Raw genomic sequence first — 23,841 nt, 5'->3', positions numbered from 1 at the left:
GAATTTGGTCAGCCCTTTGGTACAGTCATTAGACTAAATGATTAATGAGCAACTGTGTATAGAATAGATAGAATGAAGTGAACTTGTTAAACTTTCCAATAGAACTTAAATTTTTCAAAAGCAGTGACAAAAAAACAATAGTGGAATAAAACTTTATTTCATCATGGGTATTGGTCAGCTGACTGTGTTAAATTATGATACAGATATCACATGGTGAGTGCACAATTAGTGGACATCCAGACCACAGTAAAAAAACAAAAAACAAACAAAAAAACAAAAACACATGGCCCCTGTGAAATCAACAGATCTGCTTTCCTGGGGCCTTAAGGAATACACTCAAATGTACAAATCTCACATGGATATTTAGTTACAAGTAAACACTTGCTGTTTCACAGGAGAGTAAAGCATTAATCTTCATGCAATTCCCATTCCTTTGGAATATGTACTGTGCACCCCCTGTGATCAAACAGCTCAGATTTCAGGGATGTCATTGAGAGGGCAATGTAATGGATCTCTAAAAGATTTTTCCAGAAGCTGTGTTTTCTTGGCTGAGCCACTTCTTGAGTTGCAAAACACAGCTGCCAGAACATTGTAATAGAGATGACAGGCACATTAGAGTTTATGAATATTCTGTATTGGTTAATATGTACATACATTGGATCTTATAACAATTAAAGTGCAGTTTAATGTCAGGCAGATGCTTCTAACACTGGTTCTAAGAAACCCCTTCAGCCTTCCATATGCATTGTTTTCATGTAATAATTCTGAAGGGCAAACACATAAAAGACAAAGGAACAAAATGAGAAATACAAGGAATACCTAACAACAATCAAAACCACTTAAAAAAGTTATTGTTTCATGACATGCTTCTATCCTTGAATTAAGAACATCCTTTTTATGAAATTGTTCTTGAAGTCTTTTTGAAATTATTTTAGTTTTTGCTTTTCATGGTTCCTCAAATATTTTTGCGCCACAAATATTGAGACATTGTTCATTTATTTGTACTTTACTCTCTATAGCAATCAAATGAGAGGAGTTCAATAAAATATAATTATAATCAGAATGCAGTGCAGTATTACACAAATAATAATAATATACATTCCCAATATTTTAAAACTATTTCATGGTTAACTGTACAATCTATACATATTTATATGAGCAGTTTCCTCTACAATGAAGTGCTGTTATCAGATTCCCATTTTTAAGTGTTCCTTGCATAATTTTACTTCACATTCAAGGTGATCTCTATCTGAGAAGTATCATCTATCTCCATAAGAGGACTACCATCAAGATCAAATGTTAAGTAGAGAGAAAAAAATTAGGTGGTAAGGAATCGTCTTGGTATTTTTAGGATAAAGAAAACATTGGTTATTGGATTTGAAGAAAAGTTGATTGCCTAATTTGTAGTAATATCACAGAACTGAATCATGCATGTTTACATTCACCACACCTTCCTTACAACAATACAAACTGGAGGAAAATACAGGACAATACAAACTGTGCAAGATAATTGCTTAGCTAAAATGGTATATGTACAACTACACACCTATAAGGCGCTTCTAATTAATTAACATTTCTGAAAAAAAGGTTGGTGGTGAGTGTAATTGATTATGTTTTTAACAAAACCACTTTCATTCAGTATATAAACAGAAAAAAGCATGTTTTGTTATTGCTAAATAGCAACAATAAGGAAGACAAAGACTATTTTGTATTTTTGACATCATTTCTGGCTTTCCCTTCACAGAATGTCACCAAAATATTCTCGCCTATGACTTAAGAACTTGATCAGTCTTTCAGGTAGAGGGAGAGTGTTGATGCGCCTCAGTCTGTTTATGCCCATTTGCTGACGAATCTTTAGCCGGCAGAGATGCATCAAAGGCCGGGGAGGCACTGCGCACACAACAAAGTGTATGGTTCTTTAAAGTTCATATTAGTCAATTAGATAGAAAATAAGAAATAACAGGATGTAAACTAACTTGATTTCTCTTTGATGATGGCCCAGTCACTGTAACCATCCAGGTGCTCAATGACTCGGGAACAGAGTTTTACATGACCCACATAATCCAGCAACACATCTATGATGGGTCCCACCCATAAACTTGTCTTGGGGTTAGAGACCAACTCACAGAACTGTTGGATTCACAGAAATACTAAGACAATATTCAATATGGGACTTAGCTATAAACAATAGAAAGGTCACTTGCATTACTTTACCTGTATACAATCTTCTGAATGTTCATCACTGATATAATATTGCCCCTCTCTTCCATTTCTCTGGGGTTTGAGGGATGGATGAGTTTTGCTGCCATAATTACACTTAAAACATGACAGGGCATCACAACCATTGTCCATCAGGTACTTAAGCATTGGCATGTATTCTGTGCAAAAAATCAAAGCAGCTGGAAAGGTGGTGGGGTGTGTTGGGAGAACAGCATTAACGTTAGCACCATGCTTGACCAGCAACTTGACCATCTCCAAACAACTCTTTCTCACAGCCACAAGCAAGGGGTTGAAGATATCTAGATTTGGGTTGGCACCGGCCTCCAAGAGCATAGCAGCTGCCTCATTGTTACTGTTGACCACAGCAAAGTAAAGGGCAGTACTGCGACGGTCCTCATACATTTTTGACCAGTTATCTGACAGGATGAAGTTGACATCCATGCCAGCATTTATCAGAGTCTCTAGAATGTCATCTCTGTTGCGCTCTGCTGCTAGATGGAGAGGACTGATCCCACAGTGTCTTATCTTTGCCCTGCTAGTTCTTGGTATCAGCATGGCAACAATCCTGAGAATGGAAGCCAGATGAATACATTTTTCCAAAAGATGCAACCTGATTATATTTTACAGTCATTTTATGGACACATAAACCCATAGCACTGACCCATCATGTCCATTTTTAGCAGCAACATGAATAGGAAGCAGTCCAGCTTTGTTGGATTTGTTAACATCAGCCCTCTTTGACAGGAGAATCCCTACAACTTCCTCATGACCATTTTTACATGCTTCAAACAAGGCTGAGGCACCATCATTAGCCTGGGTGTTGACATCCGCTCCTAGAGAAAATGGCAAAAAACTGGGCAGTGGGTTCCTTCAAGTTTTTGTTGAGTCAAATGGTTTTCATCGATTCCTTGTTTAAGTAGTTTTCTGATATGTGGTTTTTTTTATTAGTACGTACCTTTCATAAGTAGGAAGCTAAGCACTTCAGTTGCACCACACTGGGCTGCTGTAAACAGAGAGTCAATGCCATAAATGTTTCTAGACATCAGCTTTGCCCCTGACTGCAGTAGCATTTTGCAGACTTGCAGGTTTTTGTTGATCACAGCTTCATGTAGTGGGGTTCCACCTTGCACACAGGACTTGGTTGCTGTTGCGCCGTACCTTAACAGAAGCCCGACAGCCTCTTCAAACCCTTTTTCACAAGCTGTGAAAACACCCAATATGTTGGAACAAAAGCTAGACAAGGAATACCCACTGCAGTTGTTTATATTCAGACAAATACATTATTGTGAATATGTTTTATTAACACATATTTGCCTTTGTATAATGGAGTTTCCCATTGGCTGTTTGCAAGGTTAGGATCTGCACCCTTCTCCAACAGGTACTGGACGCAAGCTAAATGTTTGCGGCCCACAGCCAGAAGAAGGGGAGTCTGATTCCTGAGAGTGCGATTGTTGATGGTCTCTGGTTTGGCTGCATGTCACAGAACATGAATCAGATGGTCATAGATTGACATCTTGCAGTAGTTGATTGTAAATGTGATCTGTAATTGATTCCTTACCTTCTAACAATACCTTCAAGCACTCAACATGGCCATAGTAAGCACACTCATGCAGGGGTATCCACCCATCTTTATTATCTTCAGTCAGATTTATAGATTTCTCCTGTACTATCTTTCTTAAAGCTTTGGCATCCCCTTTCCAGATAGATGAAAGAAAAGGGTCTAAATTCCTGAAAGACAAAATAAAAAATGAAACAAAAGTACTCAAAAACAAAACTTCTCAAAATACACATGGAAAATGAACGTTAATTTAATATTGATGCAAATAATTTCTTCGATGCTTAACAAGATAGCTATACAGTTGCCCCTTTCAATAGAAATTGAAAATATTTTTGAGAGACTTGTCTGCTAGCATGAAGCCTCACTTCATGGGCTCTACAGTAACCTGCAGGTATCCATTTTGTCTTGTCCAAGCAATCACTTCATTCTTGTCCTTGCTGAAGTAATGGTTATGAACATCTCTGTCGATTTTTGTGCATTCCTTTTCACTGTAAGTTTGATGATTTAATCACACAATAAATACGGATAGGATGGCTTCATTAAATACCAAATAAATATGTGCACTTATAGAAAATTGGTTGTTGTGTTACAGTGCATGACTTTTCATGTGGAAAATAACCTGGGAGGGTTTGCAGAAAGGTTGACCGGTGAGTTAGCAGGAGGGTCAGCAGGGGGAGGGAGATTCTGTCGGCGCTGGACACTGGGATATTGAGCAGGTGGGGGCTGTGTGTGTGAGCGGATGTACCGATTCTGCCACATTGTTGGCTTGGCCTCAGCTAGGCTTAACTCTATAGCCACTTGCAGGAGTTCCTCCTCAGACATGTTTGTGTAAGCACTGTAGTCTTTTGTGTCCACAGCCGTTGTGTGCAGACCAGGCACCGATACCCTGGCTGCTGCCATAGTGCACCTGGAGAAGGAGAACCACTGAGGAACATGATATCCTAATTCGCATGCTCATGCACTGTGCTGCATGAACACAAAAAGCAAATGTTCAAGTTCAAGTTTGGTTTATTTGTCACATACATAGTCATACAAATGGTTAGAAAATGGAACTGATATATAAACAGTAAAAACAGTAAAAACAAAACAAGTTGGTAATTGCCATGGAGCACATGGTAGGGTCATAACAGTAACTTGTGCTGTAGATAGGTACCAAAATAATGGCATTATAGGTAATGTGTAGACTATAGGAAGTGTGAAGCTTCTAAAGTTCTAGACCTCTTAGAGATTATGAAGCACTTTGTTTAGTCTGTTTTGGAAAGAACTTTGTCCTAAATGTCTTGTTTCTCTGGCGCTCTTGTTTATTACATTACAAATTTTACTATTTCTACATCTTTAATCAAAGTAAATTGCAGTTACTATAGTTTTTTTCACCCCAGCAGCTACCTGTTTCCTTCTTGTACGTCTATGACAATGTTATCATACAGAGCAGACAATACATGCAATCAGAAAAGTTTTTTCATATCTAGCATACAAACAAAAACTATGCTGCATCACAAAAACTAAACATCATTCTCAGGTACTAATTTGGAGGCTTGAAGAGTACACCTGTGTACATGTTTAGATGTTTTCCAAAGATTGAGAAATTATTATTTTTTCAGTACTGAATCTACAGGAAGTATTGTTTAGGCCTTTACACTAAATACTAATGCATTTAAATTGCCTACCTACCTTACTAAGTAGTATAATTGTGTAGAGAGTCCTTAAAAGCTCTGCTCTCTATGCAGTCTTCTCCTTGAGTACACTACAGTGCTTTGCAACAATTCTTTAAGTGCTGTGGTAAGAGGTCTTGATTTCATGGTGTAAACAAACTTGTGACCTCACAGATATAATTTCTTTGGTTGCATGTGACAGATTAAAGCATGTCTGGCCTAGATATCAGAGGCATGACCAGCAAGATGAGCAGGACGGATCCTGTGGGGTAAACTACAGATATTCTAGCAGTATTTAGTGTGCAGGCAGGAATAATCAAACAGCAAAAAGGTGTTCTCTGGTGAGGTCTTTTCAAAGTGCTTCAATGTGTTGCACTTTGAAGTGTAATACCTTTAAAACAACCTTAAAAATTGTATTTGATTGGTGTACTCACGCTTGAAAAAATCCAGTTCTAGCTACAAGCATCTAGCATCTTTAACATATGATATAGATCGTTCAAAAAGAAGAAGAAGAGGAAAAATATATCATTCAAGCAGTTTTGCCAGCTAGTACTTTTGTTTAATGCTGCTATAAGGCAATTTTGTCATACAGGAAAGATTTTATCAAACATGGAAACAGACCACAAGATATTCTGAATGGTTGAGAAATAAGCCATAATGAAAAATCATCTTTAAAACAAATTTTGTTCTAGGTGGTTTTACTTCAAAATGATTTTTTTTTTTTTTTAGATTTCTTACACTGTAAAGTCTCTAAGCATTATTGCAAGCAGCTGTCTTGGACTTTCACATTCTGGCCAAAACTTGCAGGGACAGTGAATTGAATGTCTGTAACTGAGCTATATTGGCTGCCTGTTAAATGATCTAATGAAGGCTGTGGTTTATACAAACCAGGCCAGGTTTAGGGCAATGGAAATATTTGGAGAAAGAAGATGCGGAGTTTACCTGACCAGGCTGAGTTGACTGCCCCCCTGTAATAGACATTGAAATGGTGTATACTTCTAGTTGCTGCAGCCACCTTTATTGTGCTTGTTTCTATCCTTTGAATTTTGCCCCTGTCCCTGTATATGCTGGTAAGGTAATAATTGTTGACCAATCTCCTAGACATCATCACAGAACACAGGTACCACAATAATGGTGTTATAGGTAGGGTCCCTTAGAATGTATAGCATGTGTATGGTAGGATGTAAAACGTATACGTTTATAATAATAATAATAATAATAATAATAATAATAATAATAATAATAATAATAAACAGAAGTAATAATAATAATAGTACATTTGATTGATATATTTCAATAAGCAAATATACTTCAAAGAAAACACAAATTAAATACAAAACCAACAATAATGAATACAAAACAGTATAAATAAAAGACAAGAATGCAGAAGTAAACAAAATAGATAGATGGTATAAATGAACTGAGGAGACAGACATATAGAGACATATAGAGTCTGGGTCAGGCTGTGGTAGGGGAATCCAGAGACAGAGATCAATATAAATCAATCAGTACACATCAATCAATATATATCAATCAATATACATCAATCCACATCCTAATCCAGAATATCACTTTGTAAATCTTGATTGTAGTAAATATGAATGTTAATGTGAAGACTGCATTAAAATTAATAGATTGTTGTGATCAGTTACATTTCAACACTATTTCATGGGGAATTTTTTTAAGTTTTGAATTTCCCTTAAAAAGTTTATTTCAGAATTAACATGGACCTTTTGTGCACAAACATGCTAACAGATTTCAAACTACTCTTTCCTTCTCTCCTTCTACATTATAATGTATTACACTCCTATTGATTAAAACTATAATGTTAATGATATAGTCTAGGGTCCATGTAATTTAAAAATAACATACCTGTGAGCAATAACCATGATGTTGCACTGATAATGTTTGGTAAGTGTAAATGGGGTAAAATTGTGTTAAAAAGATTTATAAACATATAAGAACAGCTGTTCTAAAGCAATTACGTATCACATTATTTACACTATCCATTGATCATTATTTAGAGGTTTTATTATCCCACAGAGATGTACTTAAAGCACATCTTCTTGCTCATGGTTCAGGTATTTAATTAGTCGTCCTGGAAGGTCCAGTGTGCTGATAGATTTCAGTCGTTCCCTTCCTAGTAGCTGGCGAATCCTTATTCTGCAGAGCTGCATTAGATGTTGGGGTAGTACTGAAGACAATATAAGGTGTTAATGATAACTGTACTCATATTATGGTGTGGGTTTGGAGTTATAGGGCAAGGCAGGAATTTGTGCATGCAGATATAGTCATCTTAAACATACTTACTTGACTTCTCTTTTATATATGTCCATTCCTCATACCTTTCCAGGTATTCAATGAGTCTGGAACAGAGTGTCACATGACCTACATAATCCAGCAGCAAATCTATGGTAGATCCTGCCCAGCGATACACTGAGGGATGTGAGACCATCTCACAGAACTGTCAGTGCAAAAGACAAATACAGAAGGGCTCATCAATCATATCAAAACTAAAATGCTTGACGACAATTTAATTATCTCCTCAGGAGCATCAATCTTTCCCACCTGCAAACAGGAGTTTGTAGCCATCTCTGGACTGTATTGTAGCTCACGACAACTGTGTGTAGTGTCATTATTTAGATGCTGCTTTAATCCATATTTACACCAAAAGCATGCACTGGCATCCACTCCGTAGTGCATCAAGCGTTTTAGCATAGCCAGGTTGCCCACGCTTAGCATCACACAGGCTGGAAAGGTGGTGGGGTGTGTGGGGATAGAGGCATTGACATTGGCTCCGTGCTCCATAAGCAAGGTGGCCATCTTTAAGTGACCCTGTCTCACAGCCAGCAGCAGAGGATTGAAAACATCCAAGTTGGGGTTAGCACCAGCCAGCAGAAGCATGGATGCGCTCTCTATGTTGCCATTAGCAACAGTGAAGTAGAGAGCTGTGGTACGGCGGTCCTCGTACATACAAGAGTGGTCAGGGGCGAGGGGGGTGTTGACATCAAAGCCGGCTCGGATAAGGAGGTCCAAAGCCTCATCCTCATTGTTTTCAGCTGCGAGGTGGAGAGGACTGATGCCACTGAACCAGATTTTGGTCCTGCTGGTTCCCATGATCAGCATGGATATTATCCTGTGTCAGAATGAGGATACGATATGAGATGATGTAAAGAAGGAGTATCCAGCTCTGATCCTGGAGGGCTACAGTTCAGCACAGTTTGCTGATTTGCTTGCTCAGTCACACCTACTAAACCTGGCCATTAAATGATGCTTTGAATCAGATGTGTCTGACAGGGGAAATCGTCAAAGTGTGCTGATCTCTGTCTCTCCAGAAGCAGACTTTGGCCCCACTGGTGTAAATAAAATAAACAAAGTCTAGAACATTTTCTGAGCATAGCAGATAAGCCAGGTGAGTCACTAATCATTATGTTTGTGCATGTCTACCCGTCATGTCCATGCTTTGCAGCAATATGAAGAGGTAAAAGTCCATCCTTCCCAGGCCTGTTCGCGTCAGCACCACAAGACAGAAGAAACTCTACAGTCTCATAGTAGCCATTCTTGCAGGCTTCATACAAAGCTGTAGCTCCATCTATTGCTTCACTGTTAATGTCAGCACCTTTATAAGAACACATGCGTGTACATGCACACACACACACACACACACACACACACACACACACACACACACACACACTCACACACACACACACACAAACACACACACACACACACACACACACACACACACACAGCACTCTGTCCAAATACACAATGAACTCAAAAGCTTTACTGTTGCTAAATAAACCAAACAATGTGCCAAACCATTTTTCACCAGGAGCTGAACGGCTTCAACAAATCCATACTGGGCTGCCAGGAATAGAGGGCTGACTCCAAAGATGTTGGAAGAGGTCACTTGGGCACCATATGCAACTAGAATCTCACAAATTTCCAGATTGTTTTGTAACACTGACTCATGAAGTGCAGTCCATCTATCCAAACATTTCTGATTGACATCTGCTCCATTCCTCAATAGGAGCAGCACCATCTGATCATTGTTTGTTGCACAAGCTGGGTGGTTGAAACAAAGAGTATACATTCAGTCATGCTCCACTTAATTTCAAACCCTATGTGTTCTGTAACAGACATGAATGTTCCATAACTCATCAAGGTTACCTTCATATAAAGGTGTCTCATTGGTCTTGGTGGGGATTTTGGGGTCTGCCTCTTTCTCCAAAAGATATTTCACACAAACTAAGTGTCCCTTCGATACGGACAGAATAAGAGGTGTCTGGTCTTTATTGGTTCGGGTGTTAATCATAGTTGGAACAGCTGAAATGATGACAAATAGAGACATACTATCACTAGACTATGGAAGATATTTTTGCCAGTAATAGCTTTCCTTGGGTCACTTGGGTTATATTCTCAATTTCAGTCATTTTGAGTTCTGTGAGAATATAATGTATTTTCACTGAAGAACTGAGAAAGTTTTTATCAGTGGTTACCAACCATGAGTAAGGTTTGACCTGCTGTAAACCCTGACTTTTTAGTGTCTTGCAATTATTTGATTCAGTGCAAGAAAATGCCTGGCTTGTAATGAAACCAACAGTCTCACTGTTGATATTACCTACACCTATTTTTTAGTTAAACTATTTCATTTTTTATGTTACAAGTTGCCTCTTGCCTGAAAGCAATAGCTTTAAGCAGTCAGTCTGACCATAATAGGCAGCCTCATGCACTGGTGTCCAGCCATCCTTGTTGAGTCTCATAAGGCTTATGGGCATTTCCTCAGAGGTCACAATTTCCCTCACTTTCTGCACATCACCATTCCATATTGCTGTGAGCAGTTCGTCCTCATCCCTGTACATGAGAGGTCTCACTCCAAGCACAAACTGATCAATCACATGTTTACATTGTTATGGACTGAGTTGTTGAGATCTTAAAGTAAGATCATTTAATCTTCATTTAAAAGTGACATAAATTGTATAATACAAATAAATACAAATAAAGGGCATGGGATTTAATAAAACACATTAAAAAATAAACAATTAGTTCTTAACACCCCCCCCCATTATTATTTTTTCACTCCCTTCAATCAGAAAATAACAAATATTAGCAAATGTCAAATATTTTTATAAGCCTTGTGTCATAGATAGTGAAAGCAAAGGAACAACAACAACAACAACAAAAAAAAAACTGATTAACAAAGCTGTAAGTATTTTCCTTAAACAGATACCTACTCAGCAGGCCCAAAAGAGACTGTTCGGAAGCCATCGAGTACTTGCCATGTGACACAGTGCTTCTCATTGCTATAGTTTCCTGTCAACCTGTTAAGAAATCATTCAATAACTATATTTTGTGTTTGCTTGCTTCCTTTCTTCTTTCTTGCTGGTATACAATTTGTTGGCAAGCATAAAGACAGAGCTAAAAATAAGTGTGGTGTGGTTTAGCCTTCATATTACAACTCACTCACTCATGATATGCACTGTAGTTGCCTATATAAACCATAAACTGTCATGGTCATAAACATTTCTCATGGCAAAACAGAACAGGTGCCTGAGTTTGAGCTTATGGTCAAATGGGTATCCCCTCACTGTAACTGATAACTGTACCTGTTGACTCAGTATAAGTTATCTCTATTTGGGTACACACACACACACACACACACACACACACACACACACACACACACACACACACTTTATTTTTATATATATATATTTTTATATATATAAAGATATTGTGTCTGCAATAGAATAATAATAATAATAAGGAACATGTATAAATTGCCTCTCTATTACCTGCCATAATTTGAATGATTACACAAATGTAAGTGTAAATTCTAGAAATGACCCTGTCTTACACACGTGTTGCCGAGTTGCAGCTCTTACCTCCTGCCAGCAGCAGGAGAGGTGTTAAGGAGTATGCCTTGAGGTGCAGGTGTATGCCAGAGAGAGCTCGTGGGCGAACCTGGGAAGTCCACTGAAACATAGGATGTCTCAGCATTCTCTTGGCTCTGCTCCACTGACAGTTGCATCAGCGTTTGTTCTGAACCTCTCCGGTGCAGACTGTGCTCAGCAACACTCATGGTCCTGCAGGCACAGTTTGATACACAACCTGTCCCCAAGTTGGTCATCCGAAATACATTGTGTGTACAAGGGTCGACAGTTCCTATTGCAGCAGCTATGGAGGTACATGTATCACTGGTCAAAACAAAGCGCTCCAGATGAAGTAGAAGAAATACACTAAGGGAAAATGTCACATATTATATTGACAAGATTTAAAAGGAGTTAGAGCAGAATAAGTTGATACTTACCCTATGTCATACAGTGGACATACATAAGTAAAGTATGTCAAAGGATTTATTATTCTTTATAAATACTGAATTTATATATTTTATCATTTTAATCTGGGATCTCATGGGTTTTTCAATGTATATCTTAATAGCACTTTCTCTTAAAACACAAACCTTTTTAGACTAAATCGGTAAATTAATAAGATTATATTAAAGCAACAAACAAATTTGACAGTGGTCATCCTGTAGCCAGTCTTCCATTTATACAAACAGCTTTGTTAGAAACAGTGATTAATAACCATAAGTGTTTCATTGATAATACTGATCATTTAAAACATATATTTTGTTTTTTTCCATACCCCTTTTGTGATATCCAAACGCTTCAAACTATGCTTGGGTTTGCACTTAGAAACATAACTAAGAATAACAGTGTCATAACAGGTAAAAATGTCCTACCTTCTTAGATGACACTTGAGGTTTTCAACTTTAAATTTTCAGAAAATGTGGACTTATGCCCGTGCTTGACTTGTTTGCTCTTTATGAGTCAGTCATGGTTCAGGCTTTTACCTCTGAATAAGGTTCAATGTTCCTGTACACCAGGAACCTGCACAGATGTTTATGGAATATTTGTCTGAAGGTTTCAGTGACACTCAGAGACTGAGCAGGGTGGTGAACAGAGCAGTCCACTTTCAAAGCTATGACGTTCTCAAGTTCGCACTCCTGACACTAAGTTTTAAGCAGCAATTTAAAAAACGCATATGCATTTACCATCCAATAAAGACAAGAACTAAAGGACAAATAATATTAAAATGTTATTCACAATAAGTCATTCATGTTTAAAGTTACAAGAATGACATTTATGGTAAACGAGTAAAATCCTGTTTGTTAGTTCTGCTTGGCCACAGAGGACCAATAAGCAAAACATGGTGTATATTTACATAACATGCCATCTGACACACATAAGGAGAAGGGGAGGGATTTCCTAAAGGCTTTTAATAAACATCGTCCCCTTAGAAGTGTCAAACTAATTTCTTTAATGTCACTTACTGTAAGGTTTATATGTCTGAATAATAAGCCTTGTCCATTTTAGTCATTTTTACATGAAACCAACGAAAGTACAACGTGACAAAATACCCAAAATTCCGGGTGACACATACCGAAATGTTTTTTTTACCACATTAACCAGAGCGACAAACATATGCAGACACTAGGTGGCAGAATTACACAATATAAGTTGAAGGCATTTACCAACTTGAATTTACCTAGCTTGCCCAAGTGCATGTGAAACTTGAGATACGTAGCTATACTCCTTACAGTAGGCTATAGAACTGTATCAACAGGCTGTTGACACAGCTCAGTTGCCTTCAGTGCCTTATCTACAAATGCAAAGTGCAGCCCACCGTAGAAACATTATAATAACATTTAATTTTAAATAGAAGATTTTAGATATTTATTAATTACATTATAGGCATATTATGCACTTATTTATTTAAGTTCAATATCAAAAATAAAAAACTTTCCCGTTTTAGATATTGTTTTCACGATTCTTTTTTGATCAAATAAATCCGTAAATCACTGGGCTCTGCTTTATAATGATGACGAACTTCAGGCGATCATACTGACGTTCCAACTGCTCTAAACTACTCTGGCATGGGGTCTCCATGGAAACCGGTTTAGTTGGTGCAGTGCGTTTGCGTGGTATGTAGCTGAGTCGAGTGGATTGTTCTGCTAGCCAGCCTGTGTTACTGATAACATTGGCCAGTCCTCTTATTAAATAGCTAGCTAAGACATTTGTAAGTTAGCATCATATTCGAAATCCTGTTCACTATTTGGATATTAGATTCGCTGTATATATAATAATATGGATTTTTTGTCTAATTGGATGGCGATATCGTTCGCCTGTAGCTAGTTAGGATTAGCTGGTTCGACAGTTTAATTTTCATCTTACTGATCAAGGTTACACAGCCAACGCTAGATATATAGCTAGCTAGATACCTGGCTAAGTTAGGTAGCTAACTAACTAACCGAATTCACGTAGCAGTTAGCTAGCTAGTCACCTAGTTATGCTAGCTAGCTAGGTTAGCTAACGCTAACTAGTTACCTAGGGCAGCTCGACTACGGTTTGCAGACGCAAGGAATGTTTAGTCTGGTCGTTGGTAGCTACACCCGATGAACGCAACCTAGCTCGCAATGGAATTTAACTTTAACATGTTACTTTTATCTCGGAGATCTTGTGAGCATAAGTTATATTTCAAATAGAAAAGACTAGCTATTAGGTAGGTAGCTGTTGATTCATTTATCAGTAATTATATAGCTTGCTGTTAGGCAAGGATATTTGGTCCAGATAGCCAGCGACGCTTTGCCTCTAGTCATTCCAGGTATTTGACAGATGCGGCAATGGGAAGGCACGCTTTGATGCAGTCAACAATATTCCTTACCAAGTTCAAAATTACTTATTTCCAGGAATCCCAGCTATGTGTTGCGAGGTTTGCGAATACTGGTGCCTATTCGTTTTTGAGAATGGGTATGATTAGAAGCTTCTGAAACAAATGAATATCTCTACCACCCAATAAATTAGTTATAGCTAGCTACTTAAGTCTTTGTAACCTGAAGGAGGTTTTTTTGTCGTGGGAGGAACAGCTCTTCCTATCAAAGAAATCATCGTTCACAGTTAAGAAACCAAAATGACAGAGCTGTAAAATTGCGTCCACCATTTCCATTAAGAAGAAACGGAGAACAGATGTTTATCGGCAAAATGACTCTGAGTCAGTCCAGTCTGTTTGGACAGATAGATGACCTACAAGATCTTACATTCATCGAGAGACCGATACGCAGGAGCCTGAAGGTATTCGTGCACTTTCTTAGTACAGAGGATTCTGTTTTCATATTTCTTACCTTTCCATCTTTCATGGGATTTACGGAATTGGCAGAATTATTTCGGAAGAATTATCCCACTCTAAGACAAAACGCGTGATAATAGCATTTATTTGATGGCATGCCACCTACACATGCTCTGTTTTGTTTTAAATGGATGGTTAACTTGAAGGAACACCTGAGTAAACATTTTACTACAGTAACTTTGTGTGCTGTAAGAGTGATTCGTTAATGGTGAAAAGGTGGGTTTTTCTGATGGCTTAAATTCATTTAGAATTTGCTAGGTTAAGCTTCATTTAAGACTCAAGAGTGCTCATTCAGAAGCACGGTATGTGAGGAGTTACTTCTGTTGTAATCGGTACACGGAGGAGGCTAGACACGGCTATTAGCTTGGATGGGGGTTGCCCACATCGCTTTACTGAGTGACGCAGTTTCTGTCAGCTGTCCGCATCACTGCCGCGCCTCCTCTCTTTACTCCACTGCGGTAATATCTGCCATAGCGAGGATTTCTAGCGTGGACAGTGACCGCGTACCCATTTTGACTGGATATTCTTTTCTCGTCATGGTTTCAGGTTTTCATTTCGTACGACCAGTGTGCTGTAAATATTTTCTGTTTAATTTTCTTTTGTGTTTGAGCGGCTTAAGAAACCACCCAGCACCACAATTAGTATTAAGTTACTCTCATCCCTTTTTAGTCGAGTATTTTTACCACGTACTGCATGAAAGAAATTTTGCGTACACGGGGGCGGGTGTTTTCTATTCCTCCTATTTTTTGTAGGGAGGTTCCAAAAACATTCGGCTAATGAGAGAAGCCCTGAAGTAATAGACTCGTCACCCACATGGCTCCCGTCCCCCTCACTTTTCTTCCCACGCAGTTCATCGTGCTTCGCACGCTGCCTCGCTGCAAACCCCCTCACACGTTTGTCTGAGTCATTTTAAGCAGTAATAGAATCGTTCGTCGTCCGTCTATTTATTTCATATGCATATTCCTATTAGCATAGATTTATTTTGGCGCGAAATATCGTGATAGTCTACATGTGCGCATGGATTATTTGATGCATCGTTGCCCATGTTTGAAATCCCTCAAATTTCATTTTCAGCTTTTGTAGAAAAAATAAACCCTTGCTGTTTAACTGCTGGGTTATGATTATGTATGATTTGAATTATGATTGTGTGTGTGTGTGTGTGTGTGTGTGTGTGTGTGTGTGTGCGCGCGCGCGCGCGCCCGCCCGCCCGTCCACGGGCACGTGATTTTTCAGACTGCAGAAGAGATTGACAAGTTAACCGTAGATGAAGATCTGAATGACATAGAGCGTGCAGTCTACCTCCTCAGGTAAAGAGAATGGCAAACACTGAACAAACATAACCAGAAAAAAATTGTTTTGGTTAATTTATTTTCACTATTTCCAAACAGTCTCAGATACAGCATCTTAATATCTGAATGTTTGATTGATTGGTGGTTTCACTGTACTCTTTCTTGATCATGGCTAGCATTACATTACTTATTCCGGATAGTCTATTTCAGTTTTGACCCGTCAACCTTCGTTCCACTTAATACTTGTTTGGTGCCAGAGTGGACAGTAAAAACTAGCTAGAACAAAGCTGGATTTGGGTTCAGTTGAATACTTCATAGCCCCATCACCTCCTGCCAACACCTTTGGCTCAGCAGGTCAAGGCAGGCTGTCTCATCCCCATTGTACAGACACCTTAGGAATTCACCTAGTAAGTGACCTTTCACTGATGTTTCTGGCAAGACTGTGCTAGTCTGTGAACCCACTTCTAAACCTATGTGTTACTGACACTTAGATGCGCAGGTACAACATCCGCGCTACCTGATGGAGGATTTGAGTGTAATAACATTGTATACACTGACTCTGATTACTGGGGAGATTGTGAGATACTTTTATTACATTTCCATAGAACTAGTATTGTAGGAGCATCATCTCATATACTCACTCACACAGCATGTGATTCATGCTAATAGTTTCCATGTAAGATGAGAGAACCTTGTTGAACACCTTTGTGTTAATACAGGTTTTTAACATCTCCAGTCTTCCAGTTCAGAAATTATGTAGTAGGAGCACACTTTTTTTCTAGTGCAGCTATATTGATGCTTTGAAAAAACATGTAGATAGACTGACTAGATGTAAATTATACTGAAAACCAAAAATGACACTACTCTGTTTTGGTTGTTGGTTCACAGACCAGTGGTTGGATGGAAATTGGATTTTACGTTTTTTGCAGGTTTTTACTTGAATGTAGACTGCAGCTGTCAGAATAGGTTTTGTTTATGCAGGTTCCTCATACCCACTGTTTGAGGGTGTCATTCTTAGTCTGTGTGTCCCTCTTTAACCTACAAATCCTACATAATACTCCTTCTCTGAACTAATTAAGTGCCAGAGTCATTCCATACCTCGGTTCCCTTGGGCAGCAAACTAGTTCTGAGCACAATTTAATTGTCCCTGTTGGCTGTTACTTGGTGCTTAAAAGCAGGCTGGTGGCAAATCTGTGAGATGATAGCAAGGAGAGTGCTTGGGAAGTTGTGGATGATCAGTTGAAAGGATGCACAGTTGAGGAGGGAGTCTGTCATTAGGATTACAATTATATGAATGTGATACTTCTTTGGTGAAAATAGCAAATGGATGACTTTTTGACTGTAGACTGTTGAAGAGGCTTCTGTTAATGCACTTAAAGGATATTATGTTTTTTATATTATTGCTAGTATCTCTCATTTTCTGTAGTATCTCTCATTTCTGATCTAAGAATTAAGCTGCTGCAAAGTTATGAGTATATGGACATTTATAAAGCAAGTATGATATATTATTCTATGTTCATTTCTAAGTAAATTGCCTACATCAGAATATTAACGTATTTTATCTATCTCCCTGCTTATGTCAGAATGTTCATATATTGTTTCTGACTGAGTTTTATATATATTTAGGATTTGACATTTCTGTTAAATCTGAACATCTGTGACAAGTGACCTAACGAAAGACCTTTGGTTGTTTTATGGAACTGAAAAAAACAAAAGAAATATGAATATGTTCTATTGTGTCTCCATAATATATAATTCTGTGGAAAAAGTTTTTATGAAAGTAAATCTGTAAATGTAGCAAATGAGCTTGAGACTTCTTGTTCACATTCATACAATGGTGAAATACATTAAGCCAATGGGCCTGATGTCCTTTGGTGTAGGAAAAAAAAGCCCTTATTACTCAATTTGATTGCTGGAGTCTCACTTGAAGGAGCTCAGCATGAGAGAGCTTTAAGATATGCACCTTTCTCACCACAGTGCAAGTCCTACTCAGTTCAGCCTAAGCAAAAGTTTAGCTTTGTAAGGCCTAGCTGAGCAGACTTTGTGTTATTGTGAAACCCAAGTCTGCTTTGCATACTTCATTGGCTATTCAAATCTAATTACAAATGCATTTGTGGTTCTTTTTACTTTCTGCCTGACCTCCAGATGAGGTCTGGCCTGAACATTCATGTGCATCCTGGGGCTTTGCATCATGTTACTAGAACTCTCATCACCTGGTCTTTAGTTGATTAAGTTCCTCCTCTGCTTGTAGATACCAGCTGCTCTGTACCCTTCATAGTGCCTCAGTCAGCGAGTCCATAGGCAGAGCCAATTCCAAGGTGCTGAATGTTATTGTGCATATTCAAGAGGTGCATCAACCCTGACCGCATTACCTTCATCTTGGCAGCGGACAGGGCTTTTTCGTAGTTATTAAGTAATCCGCTGCCAACAAAAGCCACTGGAGGACAGCCCACTTCTGAAAAAGTAATGAATACCTGTTTATGGTTCATTATTTAGAGCAGCAGCCCATGGGGGACTGAGAGACAATGATCTCTTCTGGGGAAGGAAGGAAGGCTGTTTAAAGATGTAAAAACTCAAAAAACAAAATGAAACAAAAACCCTATAACCCTATAACACTATAGCCATATCACTCCATTGAACTTTGACTTACTTCGTCACTGCACCAAACCAAAAAAAAGATTGTTCTTATAGTTGCAATTGTTTACATCCATCAACGATAGATGTGGACAGCTGGCATTTAGACACATGGGGGAACTTTCAAAATAATGCACCCGAAATCATTGGTTTGATTGTTCAGTGCTCCATAGAGGCAAACCACAAGAATAATTCAGTAGCACTTGATGCAAGGGAGGTAATTCACTTAGCTGGCAATCAAATGTCCTCTGTCTCCCCATGAGTCTACTAAAAGCTGAGGGACAGCATAGAGGGCTGAAACTGAACATCGAGGACTGAGTCTGAAAGTGTACAGTGGTGTGAAAAAGTGTTTGCCCCCTTACTGATTCCTTATTTTTTTGCATGTTTGTCACACTTAAATGTTTCAGATCATTAAACAAATTTAAATATTAGACAAAGATAACACAAGTAAACACAAAATGCAGTTTTTAAATGAAGATTCTTATTATTAAGAGAAAAAAACAATCCAAACCTACATGGCCCTGTGTGAAAAAGTGATTGCCTCCCCTGTTAAAACATAAATTAACTGTAGTTTATCACATCTTTGGAAAGCTGAGTTCAATTTCTCTAGCCACATCCAGGCCTGATAACTGCCACACCTGTTCTCAATCAAGAAATCACTTAAATAGGACCTGCCTGACAAAGTGAAGTAGACTAAAAGATCCTCAAAAGCTAGATGGCATGCTGCGATCCAAAGAAATTCAGGAACAAATGAGATACAAAGTAGCTGAGATCTATCAGTCTGGAAAAGCCATTTCTAAAGCGTTGTGACTCCAGCAAACCACAGTGAGGGCCATTATCCACAAATGGTGAAAACATGGAACAGTGGTGAACTTTCCAGGCGTGGCTGGCCGACCAAAATTACTCCAAGAGTGCAGCAACAACTCATCCAAGAGGTCACAAAAAGACCCCACAGCTACATTTTATTTATTTATTTATACTTTAAAATGTATTAAAAGAATGTTTTCTTGCAACTTTATGAAGAACAGTAATCATGTTTTTAAAGAAGCATTGCTGCTATTTCTAGATGTATGGTGATCATTTGGCTTTTAAACTGATGAAAAGGAATGCACTGAGTTACTAATGTAAACCTGGTGATAGAAGATGCCTTGTTTGTAACTCTCATGGACTCTGAGGTTTAGAGAAATGTGAAAATTGAATGTGCTGAGCTGTGTTGTTGACTTGTGTCTTCGCCAGCTCCGGTCAGGATGTGCAGCGAGCCAGCGTCATCGTCAACCTGCCAAGCCTGGTGCGCCAGAACCCAGCAGAGACCTTCCGCAGGGTGGTGCCAAAAGTCAGGGTGGGTCAAATTCTGCTCCACCTCCCTCTCCTCAGCCCTCAGATCAGGCTGTACCGCACTGCTGCGCTATGTTTGCCAAATGATTGTCCAGAGCTTTTCCCTTTCCCAACGCTCTGCAGGAGGTGCTACACGTAGCTGGGGCGGACATGCAGCTTGCTGCAGCCGGTTCTTTCTTGACTGTCCTCCAGGATGACATTGTCCTCATCCAGACGCACACCCACTCCATCCTGCAGATAGTTCTTCTCAACCTAGACCACAGGGATGGAGGTCAGCACCTTTTGAGTGAAACTGGACCTCTGTGATGGCCAAAGGCCCATTTCTAATCCTGAATCAGTAATGGAGGAACTTTATCAAACCTGAAAGAATAAACATTTAGAGGACATTATTATTGGAATTCAAATGCTTTTTGTCTCACATTTAGAGATCATTTGGATTGCATCCAGCTTTCCACCATTTCTTTCACATGTATGCATCTGCTAGCAATGCATTCACTGCTGTTTAACTGAAATGGAACCTGGATTTTCCACTAGTTCCATGTTTTGTTTTTCCATATTTATAATAGTGGTCAGCAGCGCTTGGCTAGAGACTCTGTTATCAGCTATTGATGCTCTACCAAAAGAAACTATCAGACAGGAGGTAATGCAATCTTTTCCAATTTTCCCATTGTTTATTTATGTACTGGTCTGTGGTGTAGGAAATAAGTGGGAGAAAGCAGGTTAAACTTCTCTTCATCTGCTGTGACCTGATTGTGTTTGCAGATCCTGAGTCCACTGGTATCAAAGGCTCAGCTTTCCCAGTCTGTCGCAGCCCGTCTGGCCAGCTGTCGCATCCTGGGGAAGGCTGCTGCCAAGTTTGAGTCATCAGTGTGAGTTTGTCAAAGTTTCTGTTTTCTGCCTATTTGGAAAATATGTTGGCACATTTCCACCATTCTTGACATCTCATATCTAGGAACCTCTTCATGTTCCACACATACAGTAAGTACTAGTATGCAGTAAAGTTATAAATAGCTGGATTGTTCTCTGTAGAAAAATCACTGTCCAGCAATGAACTATAATTGTAATAACTAAAAATAATTTAGTAATGATTAAGTGGCACGCAGAATTGATTCAAGTGCATCTTTCAGACTGTTGGCAGCAGAAAATGGAAGCATGTTCTCATGCACTTATTAGACACTTATTCAAAAGTGCTTCAGAGCATCATAGGTTGAGAGAAGACACTTGAACATATTTACTAGCACTTATGCAAATGTCAGTTTTACCACTTTTGATAGATGGATAAAAAAAAAAACCTTGGTTCAGCCTGGTGACGGGCAAAACAACACATTTAAAGTGACCATTACCTTAATATCTATACAAGTTATGATGTGCAGTGTCCCGCAAGCAATAAATTCCTGTTTGCTGTGCCCCACCCCACAGAGTGAAGAAGGACCTGCTGCCTGTGGTCAGGTCGTTGTGTCAGGACGTGGAGTACGAGGTGCGCTCCTGCATGTGTCGCCAGCTGGAGAGCATCGCCAGGGGAATTGGGTAAAAAGAGAGTTGGGTCTTCCTTGGGTCTGAATGGCCTCATTACAGCACAGGAACTTGCCCAAACCCTCCACTCCCTGCCTGAAATAGTCCTGTTCTAATGTTTTCAATGAGCTGCTATGGTTTTATTTTTTCTTTTTCTTTATTATTTTTAACAAATGAAGGCCAGTGGCATTATTGGTCAGCTTCAGTTCCTGGACATGCCTTATGTATAAGTATTCCAGTCACATGATGGATGGATGGATAGAAATTTTCGTGTGTGTGTGGAGATATGGAGATATGGATAGATAGATAGATCTATATCTATATATCTATATCTATCAAACATGCGTTTTCCCACAATAACTCAGACAAGGCTAGCTAGTTCATCTGTTAGAAGCCGAGAGAGAGGGAAAAAAATTGTGAATAGTGGTTCTTTGATATTCAAAATAAAATCACTCAGCTGTAAATGGTTTGCTTCAGGTGTGCAAATACTAGATGCAGACTGACTGCATGCTTACAAGGCATTGTCATACTATGAGACTCGCCTCATTTTAGTCCCACTAGGCCAGAATAACCTCTGTCTGCCAGCTTACAAAAACTAGCCTATCCTACCTTCATTTGAATGGGAGGGCGCATGTTAAGACAATCATGTTCATCATTGCATGGGTGACCAAGCATAGGATTGACTTACTGAGTGGCTATATTGGTGTGTTCCACAGGTGCAGAATGTTTAGTGTGGTATGTCTTTCTCTTTGTTCCTATGCACCAGTATGGACCACACAAAGGTTGTGGTGCTACCAGAGCTGGTAGAGCTTGCTCAAGATGAGGGAAGCACTGTGAGACTGGCAGCCTTTGACACCATCATCAACCTCCTGGAAATGTTTGACAGTGGTAAGCTGAGTATACCATTTTGTTTTATAATCCAGGTGTGGTGTGGTTTTGTTTGTTTGTTTTTGTTTTTGGGGCATGGAATACAAAGCTTTTTCACTTGTGTTGGAGTATAATGTGGACAATACTCAATGTGTTTATCTACACCATATGGTGTAATGCTTCATTTCATTCACAAACAAGGTCAGTCTTGCAGAAAAGCCCTCTTTCTTCCTTTCTTTGAGGAATAAGTGTTGGAATCACTTTTTGCAGCTAGGCAAATGCAGAGATAGTAGTGGAGATGTTGAGTTGGAACCCATAATACTGGTATTAAGCAGCCTTCAGACCCCCTTAACACATTCTACCACACTGGTCCAGTGAGCAGGTACAATGTCCATTATTGTACCTGGTCTTAACTCATGTTCACACATTTACTTGTAACTATGGTTCCCCAGAATGTTCTTTTAGATGTTCATTTACAGTCCTTGTTCTGGCCACGCCTCCAGCCACTGCTGCCCCGCATGTGATTCTTCTTCTGGACTTCTGGAGCCGTGCGGCAGGCCCACCAAGTCACCAGGCACCACAACGGACAAGCAGTGACAGTTTGTGTGCTGACCAGAGAGGAGACCACACATCAGTCTCACACAGCCCTCTGTCCTCTCACCCTTTCTCCACAGACGACAGGACGCGTGTTATATTTCCCCTGGTGAAGACATTCTGTGAGAAGTGTTTCAAAGCCGATGAAGCCGTGCTGGCCTCCCTGTCCTACCAGTATGGCAAGATGTGCCACGGTCTGTCTGGTGGGTGAATTAGTTGTACATGCTTGAGATCAATGCCCACAAATGGAAAAATGTACCTTGCTTTCAATTGGAAAAGACACTAAATTTAAACATTAATAATTGTTTATTTTAAACGTTTTATCAACTAGTGATGTTGATTAAAAGCAGGTGAATTACAGAGAAATTGTATTTACTTAAGCAGTGAATGTTAGTGTTACTGTTCTACAGAATCTCTGGCTTTGAGGCTTGTAAACTTAGTTTCTTTGCTGCTAATGCAAATCAGTCAGTTCAATTGGACTGTAGACTGTTATGATTACACTGCACAATTGGGTAAGTTGTATTTTTGAGGATTCATTTTATTATTGAACAAAATGAAAGTTTTGGCTTTGGAGAATGTGCATAATTATTGGGCAACTATTAGTGTGCAATATTATGCAACTAAATGGAAATTCCCATCTCACTTGTTTATTTTCATTTGTTAAAGTGAATAATAAACAACTGAATTTGCATAAACATTTGACTTATTTTATTTTTAAAAAATGGTGATCAATATAGCCATCCTTCTCAATAACTGTCATAAGCCTTCATGAATGGGGTGTCACTTTCTTAATCTGTGGACAATCAGCTTTTTGTGCAGCAGCAACCACAGCCTCCCAGACACTGTTCAGGGAGCTGTACTGTTTTCATTCACTACAAATCTCCTATTTAAGAAAGGCCCACGAGTTCTCAATAGGGTTTGTCAGGTGTGGAAAGGGGCCCATTTAAGGCCTTTACTGGCTAGCCGTGCAGTGGAGTACTTTGAT

At 39.1% G+C, this 23,841-nt stretch overlaps 3 protein-coding genes across 14 annotated transcripts in view; 1 reads left to right on the top strand and 2 right to left on the bottom strand.

Annotated features, from left to right (window-relative positions):
- Positions 1 to 136: 136 nt before the first annotated feature.
- asb2a.2 (ankyrin repeat and SOCS box containing 2a, tandem duplicate 2) lies at positions 137 to 5,833 on the bottom strand. The gene is made up of 10 exons (XM_026999040.3): positions 5,450 to 5,833; positions 4,398 to 4,685; positions 4,144 to 4,266; positions 3,779 to 3,948; positions 3,535 to 3,690; positions 3,176 to 3,421; positions 2,882 to 3,053; positions 2,215 to 2,785; positions 1,977 to 2,130; positions 137 to 1,890 (listed from the first exon to the last, which is right to left on the bottom strand). Exons 2-10 carry the CDS (start codon positions 4,676 to 4,678, stop codon positions 1,739 to 1,741), a joined length of 2,025 nt encoding a protein of 674 aa, XP_026854841.2. The 5' UTR covers positions 4,679 to 4,685; positions 5,450 to 5,833; the 3' UTR covers positions 137 to 1,738.
- A 134-nt stretch (positions 5,834 to 5,967) lies between these two features.
- On the bottom strand, positions 5,968 to 12,633 carry LOC113570488 (ankyrin repeat and SOCS box protein 2-like). Of its 9 annotated transcripts, none has more exons than XM_081717649.1 (10): positions 12,182 to 12,633; positions 11,322 to 11,613; positions 10,671 to 10,757; positions 10,115 to 10,290; positions 9,607 to 9,762; positions 9,256 to 9,501; positions 8,878 to 9,049; positions 7,999 to 8,566; positions 7,741 to 7,894; positions 5,968 to 7,624 (listed from the first exon to the last, which is right to left on the bottom strand). In XM_081717649.1, exons 2-10 carry the CDS (start codon positions 11,564 to 11,566, stop codon positions 7,482 to 7,484), a joined length of 1,947 nt encoding a protein of 648 aa, XP_081573775.1. In that variant the 5' UTR covers positions 11,567 to 11,613; positions 12,182 to 12,633; the 3' UTR covers positions 5,968 to 7,481. The 9 variants fall into 9 exon arrangements, with proteins under 9 accessions (XP_081573775.1, XP_081573778.1, XP_026854707.2 ...); XM_081717652.1 differs by having other exon boundaries at positions 11,294 to 11,547; XM_026998906.3 differs by having other exon boundaries at positions 11,322 to 11,547.
- A 760-nt stretch (positions 12,634 to 13,393) lies between these two features.
- Positions 13,394 to 23,841, top strand: part of ppp4r4 (protein phosphatase 4, regulatory subunit 4) — a 22,981-nt gene continuing 12,533 nt past the window's right edge. Inside the window, exons 1-9 of one of the 4 annotated variants that reach the window (XR_014124543.1) lie at positions 13,404 to 14,570; positions 15,859 to 15,932; positions 19,785 to 19,887; positions 20,007 to 20,154; positions 20,450 to 20,523; positions 20,646 to 20,752; positions 21,303 to 21,410; positions 22,162 to 22,283; positions 22,937 to 23,059. Coding sequence is in view for 3 of the 4 variants with exons in the window: in XM_026998931.3 (XP_026854732.2) it covers positions 14,466 to 14,570; positions 15,859 to 15,932; positions 19,785 to 19,887; positions 20,007 to 20,154; positions 20,450 to 20,523; positions 20,646 to 20,752; positions 21,303 to 21,410; positions 22,162 to 22,283; positions 22,937 to 23,059 (964 nt within the window). In the remaining variant the exon portion in view is untranslated. Of the gene's footprint in view, positions 14,571 to 15,858; positions 15,933 to 19,784; positions 19,892 to 20,006; positions 20,155 to 20,263; positions 20,391 to 20,449; positions 20,524 to 20,645; positions 20,753 to 21,302; positions 21,411 to 22,161; positions 22,284 to 22,936; positions 23,060 to 23,841 lie in introns of those variants that run through there. The other 3 variants (XM_026998931.3, XM_026998930.3, XM_035524218.2) reach the window with 3 other exon arrangements.

This window comes from Electrophorus electricus, chromosome 7 (assembly GCF_041902795.1).
Source record: "Electrophorus electricus isolate QZ-2024a chromosome 7, ASM4190279v1, whole genome shotgun sequence".
Lineage (NCBI taxonomy): Eukaryota > Metazoa > Chordata > Actinopteri > Gymnotiformes > Gymnotidae > Electrophorus > Electrophorus electricus.
This window is presented reverse-complemented; position numbering and strand designations above follow the sequence as displayed.

What these genes read in the sequence shown, in the direction of transcription:
- asb2a.2 (XM_026999040.3), bottom strand. Translation starts at nt 4,678, where the DNA reads ATGGCAGCAGCCAGGGTATCGGTGCCTGGTCTGCACACAACGGCTGTG. An exon ending in TAGCTTCCTACTTATGAAAG is followed by an intron (nt 3,054 to 3,175) that starts GTACGTACTAAT and finishes CATTTTCTCTAG; the next exon opens with GAGCGGATGTCAACACCCAG. An exon ending in GCTAAAAATGGACATGATGG is followed by an intron (nt 2,786 to 2,881) that starts GTCAGTGCTATG and finishes TTCCATTCTCAG; the next exon opens with GATTGTTGCCATGCTGATAC.
- LOC113570488 (XM_081717649.1), bottom strand. Translation starts at nt 11,566, where the DNA reads ATGACCAACTTGGGGACAGGTTGTGTATCAAACTGTGCCTGCAGGACC. An exon ending in CTTAAAGCTATTGCTTTCAG is followed by an intron (nt 9,763 to 10,114) that starts GCAAGAGGCAAC and finishes TCATCATTTCAG; the next exon opens with CTGTTCCAACTATGATTAAC. An exon ending in GCAAAGCATGGACATGACGG is followed by an intron (nt 8,567 to 8,877) that starts GTAGACATGCAC and finishes ATTCTGACACAG; the next exon opens with GATAATATCCATGCTGATCA.